Source organism: Protopterus annectens, chromosome 4.part0 (genome assembly GCF_019279795.1).
Source record: "Protopterus annectens isolate FY-2018-M chromosome 4.part0, PAN1.0, whole genome shotgun sequence".
NCBI lineage: Eukaryota > Metazoa > Chordata > Ceratodontiformes > Protopteridae > Protopterus > Protopterus annectens.
The window spans coordinates 824,699,025-824,721,194 of NC_056733.1; the positions used below are offsets into that span (position 1 = coordinate 824,699,025).

Sequence of the window (22,170 nt, forward strand, 5' to 3'; positions counted from 1 at the left end):
CTGCTACTAGGATGGCTTTGACTGGTGATGAAATTCCGGGATCAGGAGTGGAACTGGAGCAACCAAGCCGTCCGCTTTAGGTTGGCCAGGTTTGGAGTCGGAAGACCCAGGGGGGTGTGAGATGAGATCCGGAAGGGGATCCAGCATCCAGGGCGGATGAATCAGGTGAGACCATAGGTAAGGGAACCACGTCTGACGAGGCCAGAATGGGGCAATGAGGATCATCTTGCTCCCCAACTGACTGGCTTTCTGCAATAGTTTCAACATCAGGGGCAGAGGCGGGTAAGCGTAAAGCAGACCAGGAGGCCAAGCATGAACTAGAGATTCTCTCGGGGACTCCCCCAGAGGGGGGGATCAGAGCAAAGTAATCGTTGCATTTGGTATTTGAGGGAGAGGCAAAAAGATCGCAACAAGGTCGCCCCCATCGGGCAAATACTTGCTCTGCCACTAGAGGATTGAGAGACCACTCGTAAGGAGTCAGGATAGTATGACTGAGCCTGTCCGCTAATATGTTGGACCGTCCCGGAATGTGCGTTGCGATGAGAAAGCGGTTGGTGGATATCGCCCATTCTCACACTCTCATGGCCTCGCGGCAGAGAGGGTAAGACCTGGTTCCCCCCCTGTTTGTTGATGTACCAGACGATTGACTTGTTGTCCGTCTGTACCGCAATCGTCCCCACCGGAAGAGGGTTGTGAAGTGCTTGCAACTTTAAAAGCACCGCCCTCATCTCCAAGACGTTGATATGCAAAGAGGTCTCTGTCGTTCCACGTGCCTTGGACTGTTTTGCCCGAATAGTGCCCCCCCCCAGGCGTGAAGCGTCCGTGGTCACTGTGGCGACTGGCGGAGGCAGCGAGAAGGGGCGTCCCGTGTGGAGATTGGAGGACTGGAGCCACCACACGAGCGACCTTTTGCAAACCCTGCTTAGGGGGATGGGATGAGACGGGGGATTGCGAGATAGGGACCATTGTACCTGGAGGGTCCATTGTATGACCCTCATATTCAGCCGGGCCAATGGCAGCAGCGGAATTGCTGCCGCCATGGACCCTAGAGCCCTCAGGACCAATTCCGCCGAAGGAGCTTGAAGTTGAAGGATGGCCTGCACATGCAACCTCAAATTCTGAAGCCGATCTGGAGTCAAGAAAGCAAGCTTCAGTCTGGAGTCCAACCTCGCCCCTATGAAATCCAATACTTGTGTAGGAGCCAGGGAGGATTTGGCCGTGTTGATGGTCAACCCTAAGAGTGGAGCCAGATTGAGGAAATAATCCCTGCATGAGCAAAGGAGATGCCTTGTTGGGGCGGTAAGGAGCCAGTCGTCCAGGTACGGAAAGACCTGAATTCCCTGGAGTCCCAGGTGGGCCGTTATCACTGCCAAGACCTTGGTGAACACCCTGGGGGCTGAGGTGAAGACTGAAGGGGAGGGCCCTGAACTGGAAATGGCTGGCTCCCAGCCGGAAGCGAAGAAACCTCCTGGAGCGTCTGTGTACGAGAATATGATAGTACGCATCCTTGAGGTCTATTGAGCACATCCAGTCGTTCTCCCACAGTAGCGGGAGGATAGATTGCAGAGTGACCATCCGGAACTTTACTTTTGGTACTGCCAGGTTCAAGAGAGAGAGGTCCAAGATGGGCCTCACGTCCCCTGTCTTTTTTGGCACCAGAAAGAACCTGGAGTAAAACCCTAATCCGAGCTGATCTGGGGGGATGGGCTGGATGGCTCTTTTTTGTAAGAGCTGCTGAATTTCTGCAGCAGCCACCTCCCTCGGGAGGCTTCTGATTCTAAGGGTTACATGAAAGGGAATTTGGTAGCCTCTGGATATAACACGAAGCACCCAGCGATCCATTGTTATGGACTCCCACATTGCTAGGTGCCTCGAAAAACGTCCCTCGACTGCCTCCAGAGTGCAGCAGCCGGGTAACCCCTCAGGGGTTCTGCGTGGGCCTCTCAGAGAAGGGTTCTCTGGACCCAAAATTCCTGGGACCCCCTCTGTCTCTAGGGCGGCGTCCTCCCTGTTCTCCTCTGCCACGAGAGGACTGGTTGTCCGGAGCAGACTGGGATTGATGCGATTTCCGGAACCACATCTTCTTCTGACCCTTTTGGTTCTTGGCAAAGGACCTCTGGGGAGCAGAGAAGTGGACTCCGACGGCAGACAACGTCTTCCCGTCTTTCTCACTCTGGACAAGGGTGTCACGAACGGTTTTGCCAAATAATGCAGAACCATCAAAAGAGGCATTCGCAAATGACGTCTTAAAGGGTTCCGTGAAGTCACAATGTCGGAGCCAGGCTTGCCTCCTCATGACCAGCCCGACTCCGCCTGCTCTAGCGGCTCCCTCAGTGGCGTGAGACAAAAGCCGCATAGAGGTGTTGGAAATAGAACGTAGGGTGGACATTCGGGAAGAGTACAGTTGCTTGTCTCCTTCCGACATGGACCCCGGGGGGGGAACAGCGTATTCTTTGATTAGATCCCGCTGCATCTGAATGACGTGTGCCATATAGTTCAGGGCCCTCAAGGAGAAGGTCGCTGAACTGAATGCCCACTTCCCAAGGCGGTCCATCGCGTGAGACTCCTTGCTCGGCGGATATTGGTGGCTGCCGCCACCAACATGGCATCCACAGGGGGGCCTCTGCTCCAATGGGCTCTCTCTGATGGGGGGGGGGGGGCTCAAAATTTTGTCCGGGCATTTGGGAACAGGCTCTACAGTGTCCGGCTCCATCCAAGCCCTAGTGGCTATAAGGTCCACCAAGGGGTCGGGGGGAGGGGACACCCAAGAGGTAGATGGCCCTGCCTCGAACGCCTCTAGGAATACGGACTCGTCGGAAGAAGCCTTGGGGGCAGACCCCCCCCAGATTCTGAGCATTTCCATGATGTCTCCAAAGGAGACATCCTCGGGGGGTGACCTTGGGGAGCCTTCCCCTTCATCCAAGTCCGTATCCTCAGTGAGGGACTCAGGGGAGTCCACGTGCCTCCTCTTGCACTTCAACTTGCGAGGAACCTTCTCGGGGGGGGCTGTCCGAGGAGTCCTCACCAGCAATATCCTGTTCCAATGGAACACCTAGAGGCGCTGAAGCAGGCTGCCCCGAAGGCCGGGTGAGGGGAGCCAGGACCAGCTGAGAGGGAGTGCAGGGGGGAGCCGAAGCTGGGACCGGGGGCCTGGATGCACTCAACAACACCCTCTCCACCACCGCGAAAGCCGAGGGGGAGCTGCTCTCTGACAGATCCAAGATCCGAGTCCCATTCGGATCCGAGGCGGGGATCGGACCCGGAGCCGAGACTATCAGATCCAAAGGACCCGTGCATTCCGGCTGGGACGGGGCCGAGAGCACACAGAGTCCCTCAGATCCGAAGCTTGGCCCATGGCTCCGAGAAGTCGGATCCGACAAACTCGAGGGAATAGTCGGAGCCGAAGTGCCCAGCACTGTCGGCTCTGACCCACCCCCGAATCCAACGCGGCTTGGCTCCGACAGCTCCGAACCCGGGAGGCGGGTCAGAGAAGGAGCTATAGGAGCGAAAAAGGGGGTCAAGCTCCCCCCCCCAGAGGGGGGGGGGAGGCAAGAGCACTCCCATCTGCATCTGGGCCTGGATGAACCTCCTCATCATCCGGTCCATGTCCGCATCCGACATACTGAAGGTGGACCTCGAGGAGGCCACCGAGGTAGGCCTGGAGTGCCGCCTCGATGACCACGACGGGGACCGGGTCACCTCCTCCTTGGGTCCTGGTGAGAAGCAAGGGGATCGGATCCGAGGGGGAGGCAAACCAGAAACCCTGGAGGGAGAAGCCCGTTTGGCAGGCGGGGCCGAGGAGGAGTCTTTGGCCCGCCGCTTAAGGTGCTTCTCCCTCCGCTTCTCTTTCCTGGCCTCTCTCACCTCCGAAGCCACAGTGGGAGGTTGAGTCCCGGTCGGAGGGAGGGGGGCAGGAGTGGCCGCTACCGAAGACTGGGTAACGGTCACAGAAGTACCAGAGGCCGAAGCCGGGTCTGGGGGCAAAAGGCCCGCCAGAACCAGCTTCGACCTCCGATCCTTAAGTGCCCTGGGGTTGAACGCAGCACAAATCGCGCAACCCGAAGAGAGGTGTTCAACCCCAAGGCACCTAACGCACCGAGTGTGGCCATCAGCCGGTGAAAGCTTGTGACCACACTCGGTGCATTTCGAAAAAATGGCTTTAGGGGCCTCCGACATCACTGAAAGGAAACACACTCACTAGGCCCCTAAACACTACATACACACACACTGCGACCAGCGAGGGCAGGGAGGAGAAATAAAAATAAAAATTAAGCTAATTTAAGCTAAAAGAAGAGAAATTTGCGTTAAGGGGAAAGCTAAACAGACACACAGACACTCGCTTGAAAGGAATACAAGAAAAAGTTGAAAAACTATTTTCCTCACAGAAACACCAAGAGCTCTGGAATCTAGCTGTTGCTTGAAGAGCGGCAAACTAGATCTGAGGTCAGTCAGGGTTGGCAGGGGATTATGGGTAAAGGGAGGAGCTAGGAGCTCGGATCTATGCTGTGATAGAAGTTGCCGACTCGAATCCGAGATCGGATCCGTATCCTAAAGGTTGCTGACAAATGAAGTTCCTACTTCAGATCAGATTTTTACACAGTTTATACACACAGACATTACCAGGCTTGTTGTGTCTTTCGGCTTTTCCCGGTTAGGGGTCGCCACAGCAGAACTCCAGTCCACTAATGATTGGCAGTAGATTTTTACGTGCCTAGTTGCCAGCCCTAGCGCATAACCTTCAATGAAGGTACGCCCATTCACGCATGTCTCCACAGAGAAGACGCTCTAGCTGAGAATCGAACAGGACAACGTCTTACTGTGAGGTGACAACGCTACCGCAGCACCACCACCGCAGACAGACATTACCAGGCTACTTTTTCTTAAAAAGAGAAATGTGGAAGGTTTTTATTCAGCAGGGTAATTATGTGCCTAGGCTTGTAGAATTGCTAGATGACTGTTGGTTCCATGAAGCCCACAGAGGGGAATGCACTTTGTCAAAAAAGTTTTGAAGCTTTTGGCACCCTAACAACTGCTGTGTGGCTCTCTTCGAGCCTGCAGAAATTAGGGCATGTGGAAGGTGCCCTTAAGCTATGAAAAGCTGGACAATGGTCATACCCCAGGCAGGATATATCCCAGCTTAGGCTACTGCGACAGAGATCTAATGTTGAAAATCCTGTAATGTCACTGAGCCTCCTTAGTTTAATGGTTGAATTTAGAAAGTGCATGTGCAAGCAGGAAGGAATTTAAAAAAAAAAAGGTAGGGGTGGCTGTCCAGTGGGAGAGAGACATCATTTGTATGTATATATATCTATATATATATATATATATATATATATATATATATGTATATATATATATATATATATATATATGGTTCCCCTTCAAACCATCGAACATAGAGTTTGAAAACATCGAAGGGTTGAAGGGGAAGAAAAAGGTAAGTGTAGGTGGGAGAATGTTTGTGTTTTTGCAGGGCACCAAGGTGCCCTGCATACTGTGTGTGTCCATGTGCCATCTGTGTGATGGCAGTACAGATAGGGTACGGAAAATCTCCTGTTTAGCACTTCTGCATATAGTGCTAAAAGGGAGATTTCATTTTACTCCACTGTAGTGTGGTCTCTGAGTTGGACTATTAAAGTAGGGGGGTTGTGGAGGTGTGTTAAAATTTATTTTTCGTTTTTTTTTTTTTTTTGGTTACACTTGTAACATTCCATGTTTCAAAATTTGATGTTCTGGTCTCGATCAGAACTTCGATGTTTTGAAATTTCGCTGGTTAGAAGTTGAACTATATATATATATATATATATATATGTATATATATATATATGTATATATATATATATATGTGTGTGTGTGTGTGTGTGTGTATATGTGTGTGTGTGTGTATATATATATATATATATATATATATATATATATATATATATATATAATGTGTGTATGTGTATATATATATATATATATATATATATGTATATAATGTGTGTATGTGTGTGTATATATATATATATATATATATATATATATATATATAATGTGTGTGTGTTTATATATATGTGTGTGTGTGTATATATATATATATATATATATATATATATATATAGATATATAGATATATAGATATATATATATAGATATATCTATATATATATAAATCTACTATTAGGAGCTTTTCTAATATACTTTGAGTGGAGGGAGCCGGGCCATTCCCTAGTTTGGTGGAAATGATATATAACAGCAATCTCTTTTTCAGTCTTTCAACCCCCCTCCCAAATAAAAAGTATGTGCACACACTGACCCCCCCCCCCCAAAAAAAAAAAGTTGCTGCTGGCACTCTTGCTTGCAGGTGTACACACACATACCCAAGAGGACTGTGTTTTCATATATCCGGTGGATCTTCCCTATCTCCAAGCCTCATGGATATGATAAATGTCTCTTAACCTGTTCATCAAATTGCAGTAGCCTTCTCTTTTTACATCAGTTGTGTGCTTTTGTCGTATGTTAGCTGTCATCAAGCCAGCAAATGGAACCTTCCTCCATTAGCCGTTGTAGCTATTCACTTACTAGTAGTGTGCACTTAGTATTTTAGATGTTACTAGAGATACACATATACACAGTTTAGCAGGCTGTAGTCATGAACTACTAATTCCGCTCTCATATTTAGGGGTCAGATTTGGAGAGGTTTCACCTCCTTAGCCAGGGAAAGAAAATGTTAGAACAAACAAGGTCAGTAGTATAGTATAGTGTGGAAGCACGAATGTCTGGTGTTTCAAAACTGTATGAATTTTCATTTTGTTTTGAAATTTTTTACTGTTCTTAAAATAACTTTAAAGGGGATAGTGCGATGACAACAGTTTTCATTGATGTACCGTTTTAGTATGCAGTATAGCAAATGAGACATTTCCATAGTGACAACACATTTGATAAACTTTGTAGACAGGTTTTCCAGCACTGATCCACATTATACTATATCTACTGCAAAAAACAGAATAGTGCTCTTTTACTGTTTTCTTTAGTTTATGTTTGATAAACTTCAGTTACCCCAAATAAAGTTTTCTTTGTATTATGTCCATGGCCTTTGTTTTTGAAAGTGTGTGGGTGCGTGTGTGTGTGCATGTGCGTGTGTGTGTGTGTGAGTGTCTACCCGAAAAGAATGAAAACCCACTTACGCAAATCTTTAATGACTGAGACAACTTTGCCAAAACCACACGAACACCATGAACAGCGACAACTAACTCAGGGAAGTTAACCACTCTTCCATCCATACAAAAAATACACACCAAAGGAAATCACACCTACCCATCCCTCTAACTAAATATACCAACTCTGAGATCACACTACAGTGGGGAAAGGGGCAAAGTTCACCATGTTGGCCAAGTGGTTCGTATCCCACAGTAACTTTCCAGTGTTTGGAGTGATCGTTAGTGTGGTTTCATATCCATCATTAGAGATTTGGGTGAGCGGGTTTTCGTTATTTTCAGGTAGACCCGTGTGTGTGTACATATATATATATATATATATATATATATATATATATGTTTGTGTGTGTATGCATGTATGTGTAGATGAATGATCAAATAGACGAGAAATAAATACATGCACATGCATTATATATATATATATATATATATATATATGTGTGTGTGTGTGTGTGTGTGTGTGTGTGTGTGTGAGAGAGAGAGAGACTGAAATTGAATGAAACATCCACAACTCTATGTTTACAAACTCAGCAGCAAAACACTGACTTTGCAAACATTGACATTCTCGGCAAATGTAAATCTTAACATAAAGTAATGTCATGTTTGGCAAGGGGGACAAGACACCTCTGTGCCTGTCTGCATCCTCTGTTAATTGTCTATACTAAATTTGAGGTTACACAGTCTCCGTGAAAGTGTATTATTTCCCTAACCTAAGAATTGTGCATTCGTGCACACCTGTCTATAATCTGTTTGGTCGATCAGATTTTGTCAGCAAAAAGGCAAGAGTCTACCAACTATAGCCAACCCGTGTGTGTGTGTAAAAAAAAAAAAAAAAAAAAAAAAAAAAAAAAAAAAAAAACTGTGATATGTTAAGCCCACTCCCCACACTCCCCCCTAACTAAATATAGCAACTCCAGGATCGCACTACAGTGGGGAAAAGGGCAAATTTCCTCATGTTGGCCAAGTGTCTCTATTCCCTGAAAAAAAAATAATGTGCAGTTTCAGTTTTATGAAACTTCGGTTTTGTCATCTCGGTAAACTGAAATTCAGGTAAGCATAAATATGTATGTATATATATATATATATATATATATATATAAAATGTAAAATGCACATGAATATATTTGTCTCTTTTGTGTATTTTACTACTAGTTTTATCAACCTGGTCTACATGAAGCAACTTCTAGAATTCTGTCTTCCAGGTTTGTTGATTAAATTGAAGTAATGCTTTAATTATGTGCTGCATTAGGTGATAACACAATCTTATTCTTTCTTTTCAAAGGTCTGAAGAGGGTGACAGGAGGCTTTAACTCCAAAAACAAGTGTGATGCCAGAACGTACATGTACGTGTTACCATCATTTGCTTTTGCCCATAAAGATTGGGATGGGCCACTTGAGGAGTACAGACTGAGTGTGGACACATTAAAGCAGGTCAACAGACTTTTTTCTTGTTACAAAGGAACCCACAACTTTCATAATTTTACCTCTCAGAAGGGGCCTAAAGATCCCAGTGCTAATCGCTACATAATGGAAATGTACTGTGAAGAGCCCTTCATAAGGGAAGGTATGGAATTTGCTGTTGTGAAGATTAAAGGTCAAAGTTTTATGCTGCACCAGATCCGAAAGATGATTGGATTAGTAATTGCCATTGTGAAAGGCTATGCTGCAGAATCTATTATGGAACGAAGTTGGGGTGAGGTGAAAGTTGACATTCCTAAAGCACCAGGGCTGGGTCTTGTGCTAGAGACTGTTCACTTTGAAAAGTATAACCAACGGTTTGGGAATGATGGCCTACATGAAGCTTTGGACTGGGCAGAAGAGAGGGATAAGATTGCAGCTTTTAAAGAAGAGTATATCTACCCAACTATAATAGAGACTGAAAAGAATGAGAAATCCATGGCTAACTGGTTGAGCACACTTACAGTTCATGACTTTGATGCCACTTCCTCAGAAATCCAAACAAATGAACAGGTACTTGGTGTTAACCATGTTATATTTTACATCAGTAAATCAGTTTTGTTCTTTTTTCCCTTCTTTTGTTCGTTTTAACTAGATACCACTTTTCAAGCAGAAATTGTCACATGATCATTGTCTGCAGCTGGCTTTCCCTGACCACCTGTCTTCTGTTGAGCTAGACGTAATGTGCTCGCCGGATAGCCATTCTTCTGCTCCCATGCTGCTTGTGTCTATACGAGTTGTTGCTTTTCATCCTCATCCAACACATTTGTGCACCATCTAAAACCGACTGTCCTCTGTTATTCAGTGAACTGGCAAATACTCTTAGCAAGGTAGTTTCTCTTGTCAAGTTCAAAAGAAGGGGCTTAACAAGGTGTGTACAGTAGTAAGTAAATGTAGCTGTGCCTGTTCACATTATGCATGGACCGGTGCAGAACTCAGACATAATTATATTCTTGCCAAGGATGTAACAGACAGCCTAATTCCAGAGCTTTAGGGGATCTTATACGTACCCAAACTGTCAAGCAACTCAAGCTGGGCTGACTAAGACAAGTTTGGATGTGAAGCCTTTCAGAGGTTTACTGCCACCAAAGTGTACACTTCTCTGAGGCTTTTGAGGATCAATAGTCGGCTTGTGCTTTCCCTTGCTGGTGCAGATAAGTTTCCTTTGGAGGGAAAAAACTTATTTTCTTAATTTTCTTGATGTTTTATTATTTTTATCTTCAGGAATTTTATTCTAAAGCTAGTTGTGTTTTGTTTTAATGGACTGCCTCAAGATTGTAATGTACCTATAAATGCAGTACTCAATTTTTTCTTGTCTGTTTAAAAGTAGTGTAAAGTAACAAACATTTTTTCTGTGAGGAAATGTTTTTCTTTTGTGGGGCTAGCATGCTGTTTTAAAATACTGTTTACTTTGTTTTTCTGTCAAAAAAGTAACTTTTGTGGACAGGTTATAATTTACCGGCAATTATTGCTTGTCGTCCCTGGGAAAGAGGCATGTTTTTTTGGCTTGACCATGGAACAGGCTACCAGCCTCACATTTGGTCCTTCTTCCAGCCACAAAAAAAAAAAAAAAAAAATAAGAAAACCGCATTTAATATCACAGCAGTGTAGCAGTTTGCCTCTGCTGCAGATGGGTGACTCTGTTGTGGCCTTTTGCTGTACCTCAGACCACTCATCTTTTACCCTGAATCCATCTGGTGTTGCATCTACAGCTGCTGTTGGACTGAGGGTTAACCACATCTTCTCTGGCTGTTGGGGTCCCCTCAGTGGACAAGAGAGAGAGAGACAGTCGTCGCTTCTGAGAGAAGGAGAAAAGAAAGGTTCCCCGTTGAGTCAGAATGCGGTCCCCCAACCCTGGGAAACAGCTGCTGCCATTAGTAACACTGTTGGGCCCCATTTGTCTTCTTGAAAAGAAACAAACTCAAGCATGTATCTACTTCTCAAATTTCTTTGGCTCGGAGTAGTTTCTTTGATCAAGCTATTGCTCATTGGTAAAAGAAAGAAGTATTCCTGCTTTCCTGAAGAGAGATTCAAGATTCTGAATCTAAACAGGAAGATGCATGGAGTTTTTTTTTTTTGTTTGTTTTTTTTTTTTTTTTTTTACTCAGATTTCTGACTCATAAACTGTCAGGAGATCTCTGTTTCTGATTCTTCCTGTGGGGGGGGGGGGGGGTTCTCTTTCTGTGAGACTATAGCTAGAATGTGCCAGTGTTTTTAGTGGGATAACTCTTAAGATTTCTCAGTTCCTCAGAAACTACTGTTGCTTGCTGCAGATAGATATTTCAGAGCCTACACCCATTCTTCCTCTTCTGTCAGCTTTAGAGGATGTGTGTGTTACTGCCTGCAATTTTCCTGATAGCCAACTATCCCCAGAAAGGCAGATAGGAGGTATAAACTTCCTCAGTCTTGTACATTTTTGTACACTGTTCCTAAACCTAACCTAGCAGCCACAGCTTTAGTTGATCACTCCTGCTAAGCATTTATTAATGCCAGTCCTACTCTTTCTGGTAAGGATGGGAAAATTGATAGAAGTGGGAAAAAGTGTATATTTCTGCAATCAAGTTTGGTCATTTGTGAAAGTATGATGAATGTTTTATCTACAGGTTCTTCTAGTGAGGAAAAGTTTCCTTTAAATAAATTAGTTTCTTCTACTGCACAAGTCATTACTCATTGTTTGCAGTGGGTGTACGACTGTTGATGCTTCTTCCAGGGCTATGACCGCTGCTGCTGTTTTGAGGAGGTTTGCACTGCTGCATTCTCAAAACCTTCCACATAATAAAAATTATGTTTTAAATTCTCACATGGATAGAGGTTTAGTGTTTGGCCACAGCTGCAGATGTGATCAAAAAGTGTGATGAAAGGGGCAAGTTGATCCAGGGAATATGTAAGATTTTTCAGACCCCCTTTTTCCAATTTGTCCAAGGGATTTTTTTTTATCTCAACCACTTTTGGCAAAAAAAAGCGTAATAAACAGTCTCACGTAAACAGACATTTAAGAAGGAATGGTATGGGATTCCAAAAAGTCTCAAACCTCCCAAAACCAAACACAGTGCAACAAGTCCCAATGACTGTTCAAGAGACCTTGTGATTCCCTTTCACCCTGGCCCTTTTTTTCTTCCAGAAAGTCTGAATCTTCTTTTTTTTTCTTCTTTGTCAACAGATTGTTTCAGACAAATGGGTTCTGAAAATCATTCATCAGGTTTACAGATGACAGTGGGAGGAAATTCTTTCTTTCCAGGGGGTCATTCTTCATCCTCCAGATTACACACTCTTGTTTCCACCAATTCATCACAATGTTGTAAGGAGTGATAAAGCCAGTTCCTCCTTTCCAGGTGGGGAAGAGCTTTTATTCAAGGATGTTCCAAAATGCTTGGAAACCAGTTCTGGATCTTTCTTTCTTTAACCTGTTTGTGATACTGCCCACATTCAAAATGTTTTCACTTCACAACCTGTTGCATCTTCTTCCTCATGTAAGTTTCCTGTTAAGCATCTTTTAAGTCTAGTGTTATCACATCCCTGTTCATCGAGACTTCAGATGTTTCTTAAGATTGTGTGTGTCTGGATGAGTTCTCTCCCTACTCCTTTTGACTATTCACTGTTCACAAAGTGCCTAGCTCCACTTATAGCTCATTGCAGGCCACAGGATATCCACATTTTCCCATATTTAGACAAATTGTTTATCTTTCCAGAGTCTTTTTCAAATGTCAGGAATCTTTCTCTTGGGTGAGAGGTCTCTTATACATGCTAGAATTCTAAGAGAACATTCAAAAGACTTTCTTGACTGTCTCACACAGGATTGTGTTCCTGGGATGTCAACTAGACACCTTAATTCAAAGAGATTTTTTTTACAGGAAAAAAATAGATCTTCATCTAATTCTTTTTCTCAGGTATTCCACTCAGACTTTGGTCACTCTGATGTAATACCTCAGGATTTTGGTTTTAATGGCAGCTGTGATTCTCTTGATACATGTGGGAAGACTCCACATGAGAAGGATATAGTGATATCTGAAAACATTTGTTCCCAGCATCAACACCCAGTGCTTGGGTTTTTTTGCTGGAGACAACAGATGTCCTTAAATCCAGGTCTCCTCTTCTCCCTATCTAATTCAAAGCAGTCACCACAGACGCTTCAAGCTTTGCTTGTAGAGCAGTTTCAGGAGGGATGAAAGTGCAGGGGGTGTGGAACACCAAGGACAGAAGCAAGCACATAAATATCAAGGAGTTGCTTGACCTGATCAAGGCACCAAACTTTCTGAACAATCTTTGGTTCCTGAGACCTCTTCAAGTAGTTACAGCAGAACTACTTTCACATGGTAAGGGTGAACCAGGTTGTAACCCCTTTGCAGACTAGCCATGTTAACTTTGTGTATTACTTCACAGCACAGTCTCATTCTACAGGCATCCTAGATTCTGTCAGAGTAAAACTGTGTGCCAGACATGCTGACCAAGACCAGGGCAGACCCTCACAAATGGAAACTAGATCAGGAGATCTTCCATGATTTGATCCATCTGTGGATACTTCCTCAAGTTTGGACCTCTTTGCATCCTCAGAATAATCATCCAGAAATATTCTGTTCCAGGATTCCATGCAAGAAGGCCAGAAAGACATATACCTTTTCTTTTCTTTGACAAGAGTGTTCCTTTATGCTTTTCCACTAATATCCAGGGAATATCTGAAAATTCAGAAATAATCCCCCTAGATAATTGTGGTGACTCCCTTCTGGCCCAGGCAACCATGATTATCCCCTTCTTTTGGAAATGGCCAGGGGAAAGTTACACAAGCTTCCTTACAGATTGTATCTACTCACAATACTTGAGTATTTGATATACCCAGACATCAATCATCTTCAGCTGACTGCCTAGATGTTAGGGCCTTAATTCATTTTAGGCACTTGTTTTCTGAGGACATGCAGCAGATACAAATGTAGACCAGAAAATTTGCCATTAGATAATCATATATTAGCAAATACCAAAACCAGGAAAAGATATATATACACCAAGTATATAGCCGCTGAAGGTGTCACGAATCTAAGCAGATACACCACAAATACAACGAAAAGCCAGCTCACAAGTATTCAGCTCTCCAAAAACATCCAGGCCCATAAACGTTCCAAAAGACTTTATTAAACAAGAACTCAAATGAAATAAAAACGTCGACCTAGGTTTCGTTCACAAAACGAACTTCATCAGAACACATCTGAATGCAGATTGAAACTTTAAATATAAATGCCTAAGGAACTGATTGGACCTGTTAACCAATGATATTGAACTATTATGCATTAATATAATTAAATTAATTAAATTGGATTAAATTAAATTGAGCTAAATTAAACAATGAGTTGCACCACATACTTCGGTTTACAATGTACACAAAAGCGGAATACGTAACCTTGACACCTATATCATATTGTAAATAGTGACAAACATTTGCCCCTATGGTTACCCTTGTGCATGAATTGCATAAATACCATGTTCATACTATGTTGTATGATAATTATAAATAATTGTGCAAAACAAAAATACAATACCAAATATAAATAAAAAGGTAAAATGAAGTTGAATTACCCTTAAATTACAGAATTAATACAACCATCCGCCGGTACCTAAAAAAACCCCATGTTAAATAAATAATCACATAGTGTAGTACATTAAAAACATGTTGTAAAAATATTATATAAAAATATTATAAAAATATATATATATATATACATTACATATAAATTCATTCTGTATACTTGCCAATCATAAACCTGTTGTCATATACAACCATAAATTATACAAAGGTAAATACGTTTTTACGAATGAAATTACACGTGTAACACCTGTATGATTGTGTAATAATTTATGAATTCATGTTGTATTTGTCAGCTGTAAGTATATAAAAATATATGTATATAACAACATATAAAAAAATATATATAAATATACAAATATAAGTAATAATATAATAAATATCAATAATGTATGATATAAAATAATTAAAATGTATAAAATGACTATATGTACAATAGTAATGGAGGGGATAGGTATAAAAATTAATAATGGATACAAAATAGATAATATTAACAAATGATGTATGATATAATATTAAAAAAAGAAAGTAATATTAGCAAATAGAAAGTAAATCCTAAAGTTGAGCGTTTGAAAACCACAGAACTCAAAACAACAGAACGCTACTCCTCTACATGTCTTGAGACGCCAACCAGATGAAATAATAATTGCCACCAGCCCAGAGTGGAATTAAAAACAAATTAAAATTTATTGAAAACAGTTGAGCGCTTTCACTCGCTTAAAAATGCGAGCTTCCTCAGAACTCCATTAGTGAATGACTGTAGTGTTTAAATAACTTTTTTGCCGCCAAGCGCACTACAAAGAATGTAAATTCTTAAAGCTATATACACTAACTGTCATAATGTTGTTATGATAATAGAGATACTACAATTACCTACTATAAAATCAAACACTAAACATAAAAATAATTGAAATCCAATATTTCATACCATCTATTACCTCACAAATGCTAAAAACTGTTAAAATCCTTAGTCTAAAAAAATCTGACAAATCACATAAATAATGCTGTCTTTATAGTGATGAAGTCATTCATTCCTGGTGCAGTCGAAACATCTGTGTACAACTGCCACCATAATTCCTTATAAGACAGTAAACCTTTGCAGTCTCCCCCTGTAGATTCTAATAAAATGTTCTCAAGAATAGCAAATTTGAATGTATGGGTAGGTCCATATTTTTTTACATGTTTGTGCAAAGCATTTTTCTCATCTTTTACCCTGATGCTGTATAAATGGGCATAAATACGTTTGCTCAGTTTTCTTTCCATTTTACCTATGTAAAATCCGGAACATGCTGTACACTTAGCCAAGTAAACAACCCGTCTAGTATTGCAATTCCCACTAACAAATCTTATATGTGTCTTATGGATATTATCCAAAATAACACTGCTTTCATCTGAAATAGTATAACATTGTTTGCAATTTCCACATTTACTAGTCTTCCTGTAGGTGAGATGTTTACTTATTTTTGCTCCTTCCAGATAAACTTTTTATATTACGAACCATTTTGTTTACAAAGGCTGGTTGTGATCCCAAAATCTTGGCAATATCTTGATCTGTCATTATAATTTTCCAATTGTTAATTATAATCCTCTTAATTTTGCCTATTTGTGGACCATATTCTAAGACACAAGCTCTTCCATAATCGGTAGTAGAGAGTGTGGTGTCTTGTGCCTGCTGTACACTATCATGGTTACCCTTATTTATTTTATATCCCAGTAAGGGAGTGTATTTATTTCCCCATTCTCCTATTATAGTTTTACTTATACGGAACATCATATTTATATCATAACCTCTGTCTTTAAACAATGAAATTATGAAATTAACTTCTTCTAGCATCTCAGAATGTTCAGATGTCATTCTTATGGCCCGTATGATTTGACCCTTAAATATATTGACAAATTGTTTTCTCGGGTGGTTACTTGAAAATTCTAAATAGCTATTAGAAAATGTATTCTTCCTGTATAATCTAGATTTAAAACAACCATCGCCTTTGGAAATGTATGTATCCAAATACGGAAGTCCTTCATTACTATCTGAGTGAGTGAACTTCAAAAATTGACTACTAGTGTTCAAAAATTGAACAAATTGGGCTAGGGTCTCCTTATCACCATCCCATAAAATATAAATATCATCCAGGTATCGAGAGTAGTACCTGATGTGTTTATAATAGTCACTAGTGAACAACTTAGTTTCCTCCCATTCAAGCATAACCAAGTTGGCGTAGATGGGAGCGCATGCCACTCCCATAGCTACACCTTTGGTTTGCCTGAAGTATTCGCCCTCGTATTCTATGTAATTGTGATCCAAAACAATGGACATTAATTCAATGATCAAACACACCTTGTCCCAGACAAGTCCACTATACTTGCGAATACTGTATGCAAAAGCTTCCAATCCAATGTCTTTGGGAATACAGGAAAATAAGTCAACCGCGTCCACAGTGACAAAAAGAATGTCCCTATGCCACTTATTAACTGGATAATTTTTTAAGAATTCCCACGAATCTTTGACTAAATGTGGCACTCTCTCATAAATGTGTTTGAGAAAACTATCAATTGCAGTACCTAATGGGAAGGTTTTAGATCTGCTTCCAGATATTAAGGTGGTATCCAGTGTGGCTCTCAATCAGACCATACATTTGCCCACCTTCTTTCCCAATCCACAGAACAAAGGGGAGCGGATTCTGCATTCATTGGATGTACACAGACTACTTCGATTTTACTTAAGCAGAATAAAATTTCAAAGAAAATCTGAATAACTGCTGGTGGCATTTGCTGCAGGGGCAGAGGGGAAGGCTATTTCAAAGCAAACTATCTCCAAATGGATAAGCTATTGTATTCGTTTCTGCTATATGCAACATAGAAAAACTATCCCCCAGGGGATCAGATCTCATTCCACCAGGGCTGCATCTACTTCTGCAGCCTTTCTCAGAGGTGTTCCTACCAGGAACATTCTAGAAGCTGCTACCTGGAACTCAGTTCATACGTTCACCAAACATTACCATTTACCACTTTTCTCTAAATCCAGAGCGGGTTTTGCCACTGCTGTCCTGCAGGGCCTTATAGCTGGTCCTAATGCTGTATAATTCCATCCACCCAACCATTGCTTTGGGAATCTACCCAAATGTTAATGACTGCAACAGTGAAACACGAAGAACATAGTACAGTTGTGTCTTACCATAAATGTAGATGTTTGCGTGTATTCACTGTTGCAGTCCTGGTTACCCTCCCTCCAGCCCCCTATTTTTCTTTGGCTTTACCTCTACTTTCTTTCACCATGCTTAAAAGTCCTTCTGGTGCATTTGCTTTTGGGATTGGAGGTATATTTTTTGTGTTTTTTAATTTTATTTGCTCCCCATTTGAGGGGCACCTGACATCTGGGGCAAGAAAAACTGATGTAATGGCGTCGGCTGCATGTTTTATACCCCTGACGTCATGGAAGAAGGGACAGCAACCGACGCAGGACCCAAGACTTTGTTAATCAGGCTGACTGAGGGCAACGTGGCAGCAGATTACCCAAATGTAATGACTGCAACAGTGAATACACTCGAACATCTACATTTATGGTAAGAAACAACTGTACTTTTTTGGCAGTACATATGCCAGACTGCTGATGGAGGGGTTTAGCATATATTACAGAAATCCCATGTAGAACACTGAAATTGAAGACTGCACTATGGCATTAACCTGTCTTCCCTGCAAGCGTGCTTTAATGTGAAGCCTCTATTCTCCACTTTTCCAGGAATGGATGTAGTGTGAGAGGGAAAATCCTGGCATTGACCCATTTAGTGTGGCTTGTCTCAGTTGGGTTCTGCATTTTGTCTTAGTGCTCAAAATGTGGGGGGGGGGGGGGGGGGGCAAAACTAAAATAATTCAGTGATGCATTTTACTGAAAAAGGTTGTCCATGGTTTGATTTATAGCCCGCCATCAACTGGGTCTGTGCTGCTAAAATTAATCCACTAACAGTGAGTCAAAATTCTACAAAGCTGCAAACAGAAAAATCTAAGGAAAAAGTACTGCTGCAGGGTACAAGCCCTCCAGCCCCAGTGTGTGTGTGGGATTTCTGTCCTTACTTGAATAATTAAGTCCTTGATTGCTAGTACCTTAAAATTGCAAGACCTGTCCCCTTACCACATTTTCATAGTTTAGTACTAGGCTATCTGCCCTGGGGCATTTGTAAGCCTAGCCATAGTGATGTGGCTTTCGCCACCCCATGAAATGGTACAAAAATGCACAGAATAGATTTAGAATACTGTGCCTCTGTCTAGTAGTGACACAGTGACGGTCCCCTTATATAATAGAATTAGTTTACTGTGCCCCTGTCTGGTAGTGACACAGATGTGACCCCTGGGGTAAACTTACGATCTCCCATCCACTCATCAAGATTTCTCTTGAAGAGAGTCAGTGAGGGGCTCTGCCTAACATGAACTGGGATCTTGTTCCAGAGCATGGGAAGCCTCTGGGTTATGAATCTATCCCTCCAGCATGTCCTATTCACACTTGTGCCAAGGTTTAAGTCTTTAGCTCTCGTGGTTCTGCTGGATTTGGATTTTTTGAGGTGGAGCATGTCCATCAGTTCCCGATTGGACATGGCCTTGTACGTCAGGCAGAGATCACCTCTGAGCAGGCGGTATGCTACTGAATAGAGCTAGAGTTTCTTTAGTCTGGCAGAATAATACATATGTTGGAGACCCTTGATCCTCTTGGTGAGGTACTTTTGTGGTCTCTCCAGCTGTTGCAAATGCCGGGTGAGGTACATACCAAATGGGGCATTGTACTCAATCATGGGTCTGATGAGGGAGGAGTATAGGGGTACAATGACATCCTTGGATCTGGATGTGAATCCCTTCATGATAAGGTGTGCAAGGTAGAATGTTTTTCTAACCACTTTGGCAACGTGGGTGTCAAATGAGAGGTCGCTGTCGACTTGGGTCCCTAGGTCTCTGATTACTTTTTCCGTACTCATTGAGTTGCTGTCTATGTGATAATTTGTGGGTACTTTGTTTTTCCCAAAGGGGATGACTATACATTTTAAGGCCATGACTCCGGCACCAGTTGTCCATTTCTGTGAGGCCTTTTTGTAGGATGTATGTGTCTGCTGGTGTATCGACTATGGCGCCTAGTTTGCAGTCATCTGCGAACTTTGTCAGCCACAGCCCTCCCATGTTTGCTTTAACATCTGAGAAATAAATGCCGAACAAGAGGGGTCCCAGGACAGATCCCTGTGGGACACCACTTGTGACTGGCTTTGAGTCTGACATTGCTCCAGCGATTTTAACTTTATGGGTTCTGTCCTTTAGCCAGTTTGCAACCCATCTAGTGACATAAGGGTTTACGTTTAAGCTGTTGAGCTTATCTATGATACCTGAGTGGGGTATTGTGTCGAAGGCCTTAGCCAAGTCCAGGTAGGCTGTATGGACTGCTTTGCCCACATCAATGGCTCTAGTGACTGTTTCGAAAAAGTCACCCAGGTTCAAAAGGCAGGATCTGCCCTTTACAAAGCCGAACTGGGTGGGGTCAAGTGTCTGTAGGTCCCCAATGTCTCTGTTTATGAGTTCCATAATGATTCTTTCCATAGCTTTGCAGACCAGGCTGGTTAAGCTTATGGGGCGGTAGTTCCCAGGGTCTGTAGAGGTACTCCCTTTGTGGAGTGGGACCAATGTTGCTGTACGCCAGTGTTCAGGGACATATCCTGTAGTAAGGCTAAGGTTAAATAGCATTTTTATGTGCGGGTTTAGCTCCTCTTGGAGTTCACGTAGCACGCAATCCAGGATACCGTCAGGTCCCATTGATGCTGTGTTTTTAGCTTTGCTGAGGGCGGCTCTCACTTGGCCATCTGAGATGACAGGGAGATTACATTCAGCTGGGATAAGTATTTCTTCTTTTGGGGGTGAGAGAGGGGAGAAATTTGCACTGAACCTGTCAGCCAGAATGTTGGCAATATCTGTGGGTTCAGTGTATTTTTTGTTGTTGTGAACTAACTCTGAGCAGATCTGAGGGTTTCCGCCCAGGTTTCTAACATAGCTGAAGAAGGCTTTGTGGTTATCTTTAGTGTCCTTAGCGATTTTTCTCTCAAAGTTGGCCTTGGATGTTTTTATGAGAGAACGTAGTTTTCTGCTAGTGTTGATCAGAGATGTCTTTCCTTTATGGGATTTTGCTCTGTCGTGCAGTAGCTTCCTCCTTTTGTTATACAATTTGTTAATGGCTGAGGTCCACCAGACAGGACGCTTGCCTTTGGTGGAGAGGGACTTGGATTTATTTGGGATTGCATGATCCATGCATTCTTGGAGATGTCCATAGAAAGCATTTGTGAAGGATTCGGCATTGTGGGATGTGGTATCCACTGGCCCAGTGGGCTTAAAGGATACCATCTCAGTCTTAAGAAGAGTGAAGTCTGCTTTTGAGAAGTTTTTCACTGTGGTCTTTTGTGCTGAGGGTGGAGGTGGGATATGTATATCCAGGGTGATTAGTTTGTGGTCAGATCTCACTAGTGAGGGGTATACCTCCGGTGTGGAGCATTTTGTCCCCATATTTGTGATGATCAGGTCTAGTATATTATCTCCCCTAGTGGGAGAGGTGACTAGTTGTTCCAGTGCATTTGAATTTATGAATTCCAGGAACCTTTGGGCTAGGGTGTTAAGGCTAGAATAATGTACCCAATCTATGTTAGGGTAGTTGAAGTCTCCCAGTATGATGGTATTTTGTGATACATTCATATCCTCCAATGTGTTCAGGAAGGCTGAGTGGGGTTCCTGAGATTGGGAGGGTGGTCTGTAACATGCTACCAGTTGTATAGCAGTTTTGCCTATGGTTAGTTGCACCTGTATGGTCTCCGATGCTTCATGTATTGCTACTAACCTGGAGGTGTGGGTGTCCTTGATGAATATGGACACTCCCCCTCCCTTTGTGGTTCGGCCCGGGTTTTGGGGCCGAAAAGCATGATACGAGGTATAGCCTGGTAGCGCTGGGGTGCTCTCAGGAGCCTTGAACCAGGTTTCAGTTACTGAACAGATGTCTATGTTCTCCATACTGAGGAGTGCATCGAGTGCCTGCATGTTGAGATTTAGACTTCTGGCGTTGAGCAGCATTACCCTTAGTTTTTTTCCATTTTTGTTTTCTAAGGAGGTGGGTTTGTCTTTTGAGCCTTGCCTAAAAAAGGCACTATGGGGGTGGCAAGAGCCTTAGCCAATATCCGTAAGCCCAGTGGTGACAGGTGCAAGCCATCCCTTTCGAAGCAGCGTGGCTTGTCCAACATGTCATCCCAGGCAGACAGACATTGGATCCCCTTAGAATGACACCAGTACTTGAGCCAATTATTAAAGCTGATCATCTTGTCTTTGTATTGTGGCATCATTCTTGGTGAGGGCAAGATGCTGCTCAGGGTCAGGGTCTTACCAGCCTGGGCTACATAATCAGAGAGCTCCTCTGTCTCTTTTCATGTAGTCCAGGGAGGTACGTCTCGGGTCATTCACTTCAGCATGGACAATGACGGAGTCATATTTGTACTTGCTTTGCAGTGACCTGAGTGCGTGTGTTATGTGGCGGATCCTAGCTCCCGATAGGCAGCTCACACTCACCCTCTCCTTGTTCAGCCTGGTAAGCGGGACATCAGTGTGTCTGACTATAGAGTCACCTATTACTAGTGTATCAGGCTTGGTGTTTGGCCTTAGGGGCTGTGATTGATTGACACACTGATTTATTGAAGTATATGTTGCATGTGTTTTGTTTTGAGGTGGTGGATGTTTGGATGTCTGCTTTGGGAGCCTCTGTTGTTTTGGTAAGTTTTTTATTAGAGCCTCCGAGTATGTCTTTGTGTTTTTATGTGTTTGGTTTGCAGTTGTGGTAGGTCTATGTGGGACTGGGTTTGTTGTGTGTGTGGTTACCATCTCCTCCTGTCTGGTCATGCCAGCCCTGAGTTGAGAGAGTTCAGCCTCCAGTTTGGC

The 22,170-nt window shown here is 42.8% G+C and overlaps 1 protein-coding gene across 3 annotated transcripts in view; it reads left to right on the forward strand.

The window, feature by feature from the left end:
- The window catches only part of PUS1 (pseudouridine synthase 1), a 396,339-nt gene that overhangs the window by 372,571 nt on the left and 1,598 nt on the right, over nt 1–22,170 (forward strand). For all 3 annotated transcript variants that reach the window (XM_044068769.1, XM_044068767.1, XM_044068768.1), the window contains one exon: nt 8,482–9,170. In XM_044068769.1, coding sequence (XP_043924704.1) covers nt 8,482–9,170 — 689 coding nt within the window. The remainder of the gene's footprint in view (nt 1–8,481; nt 9,171–22,170) is intronic.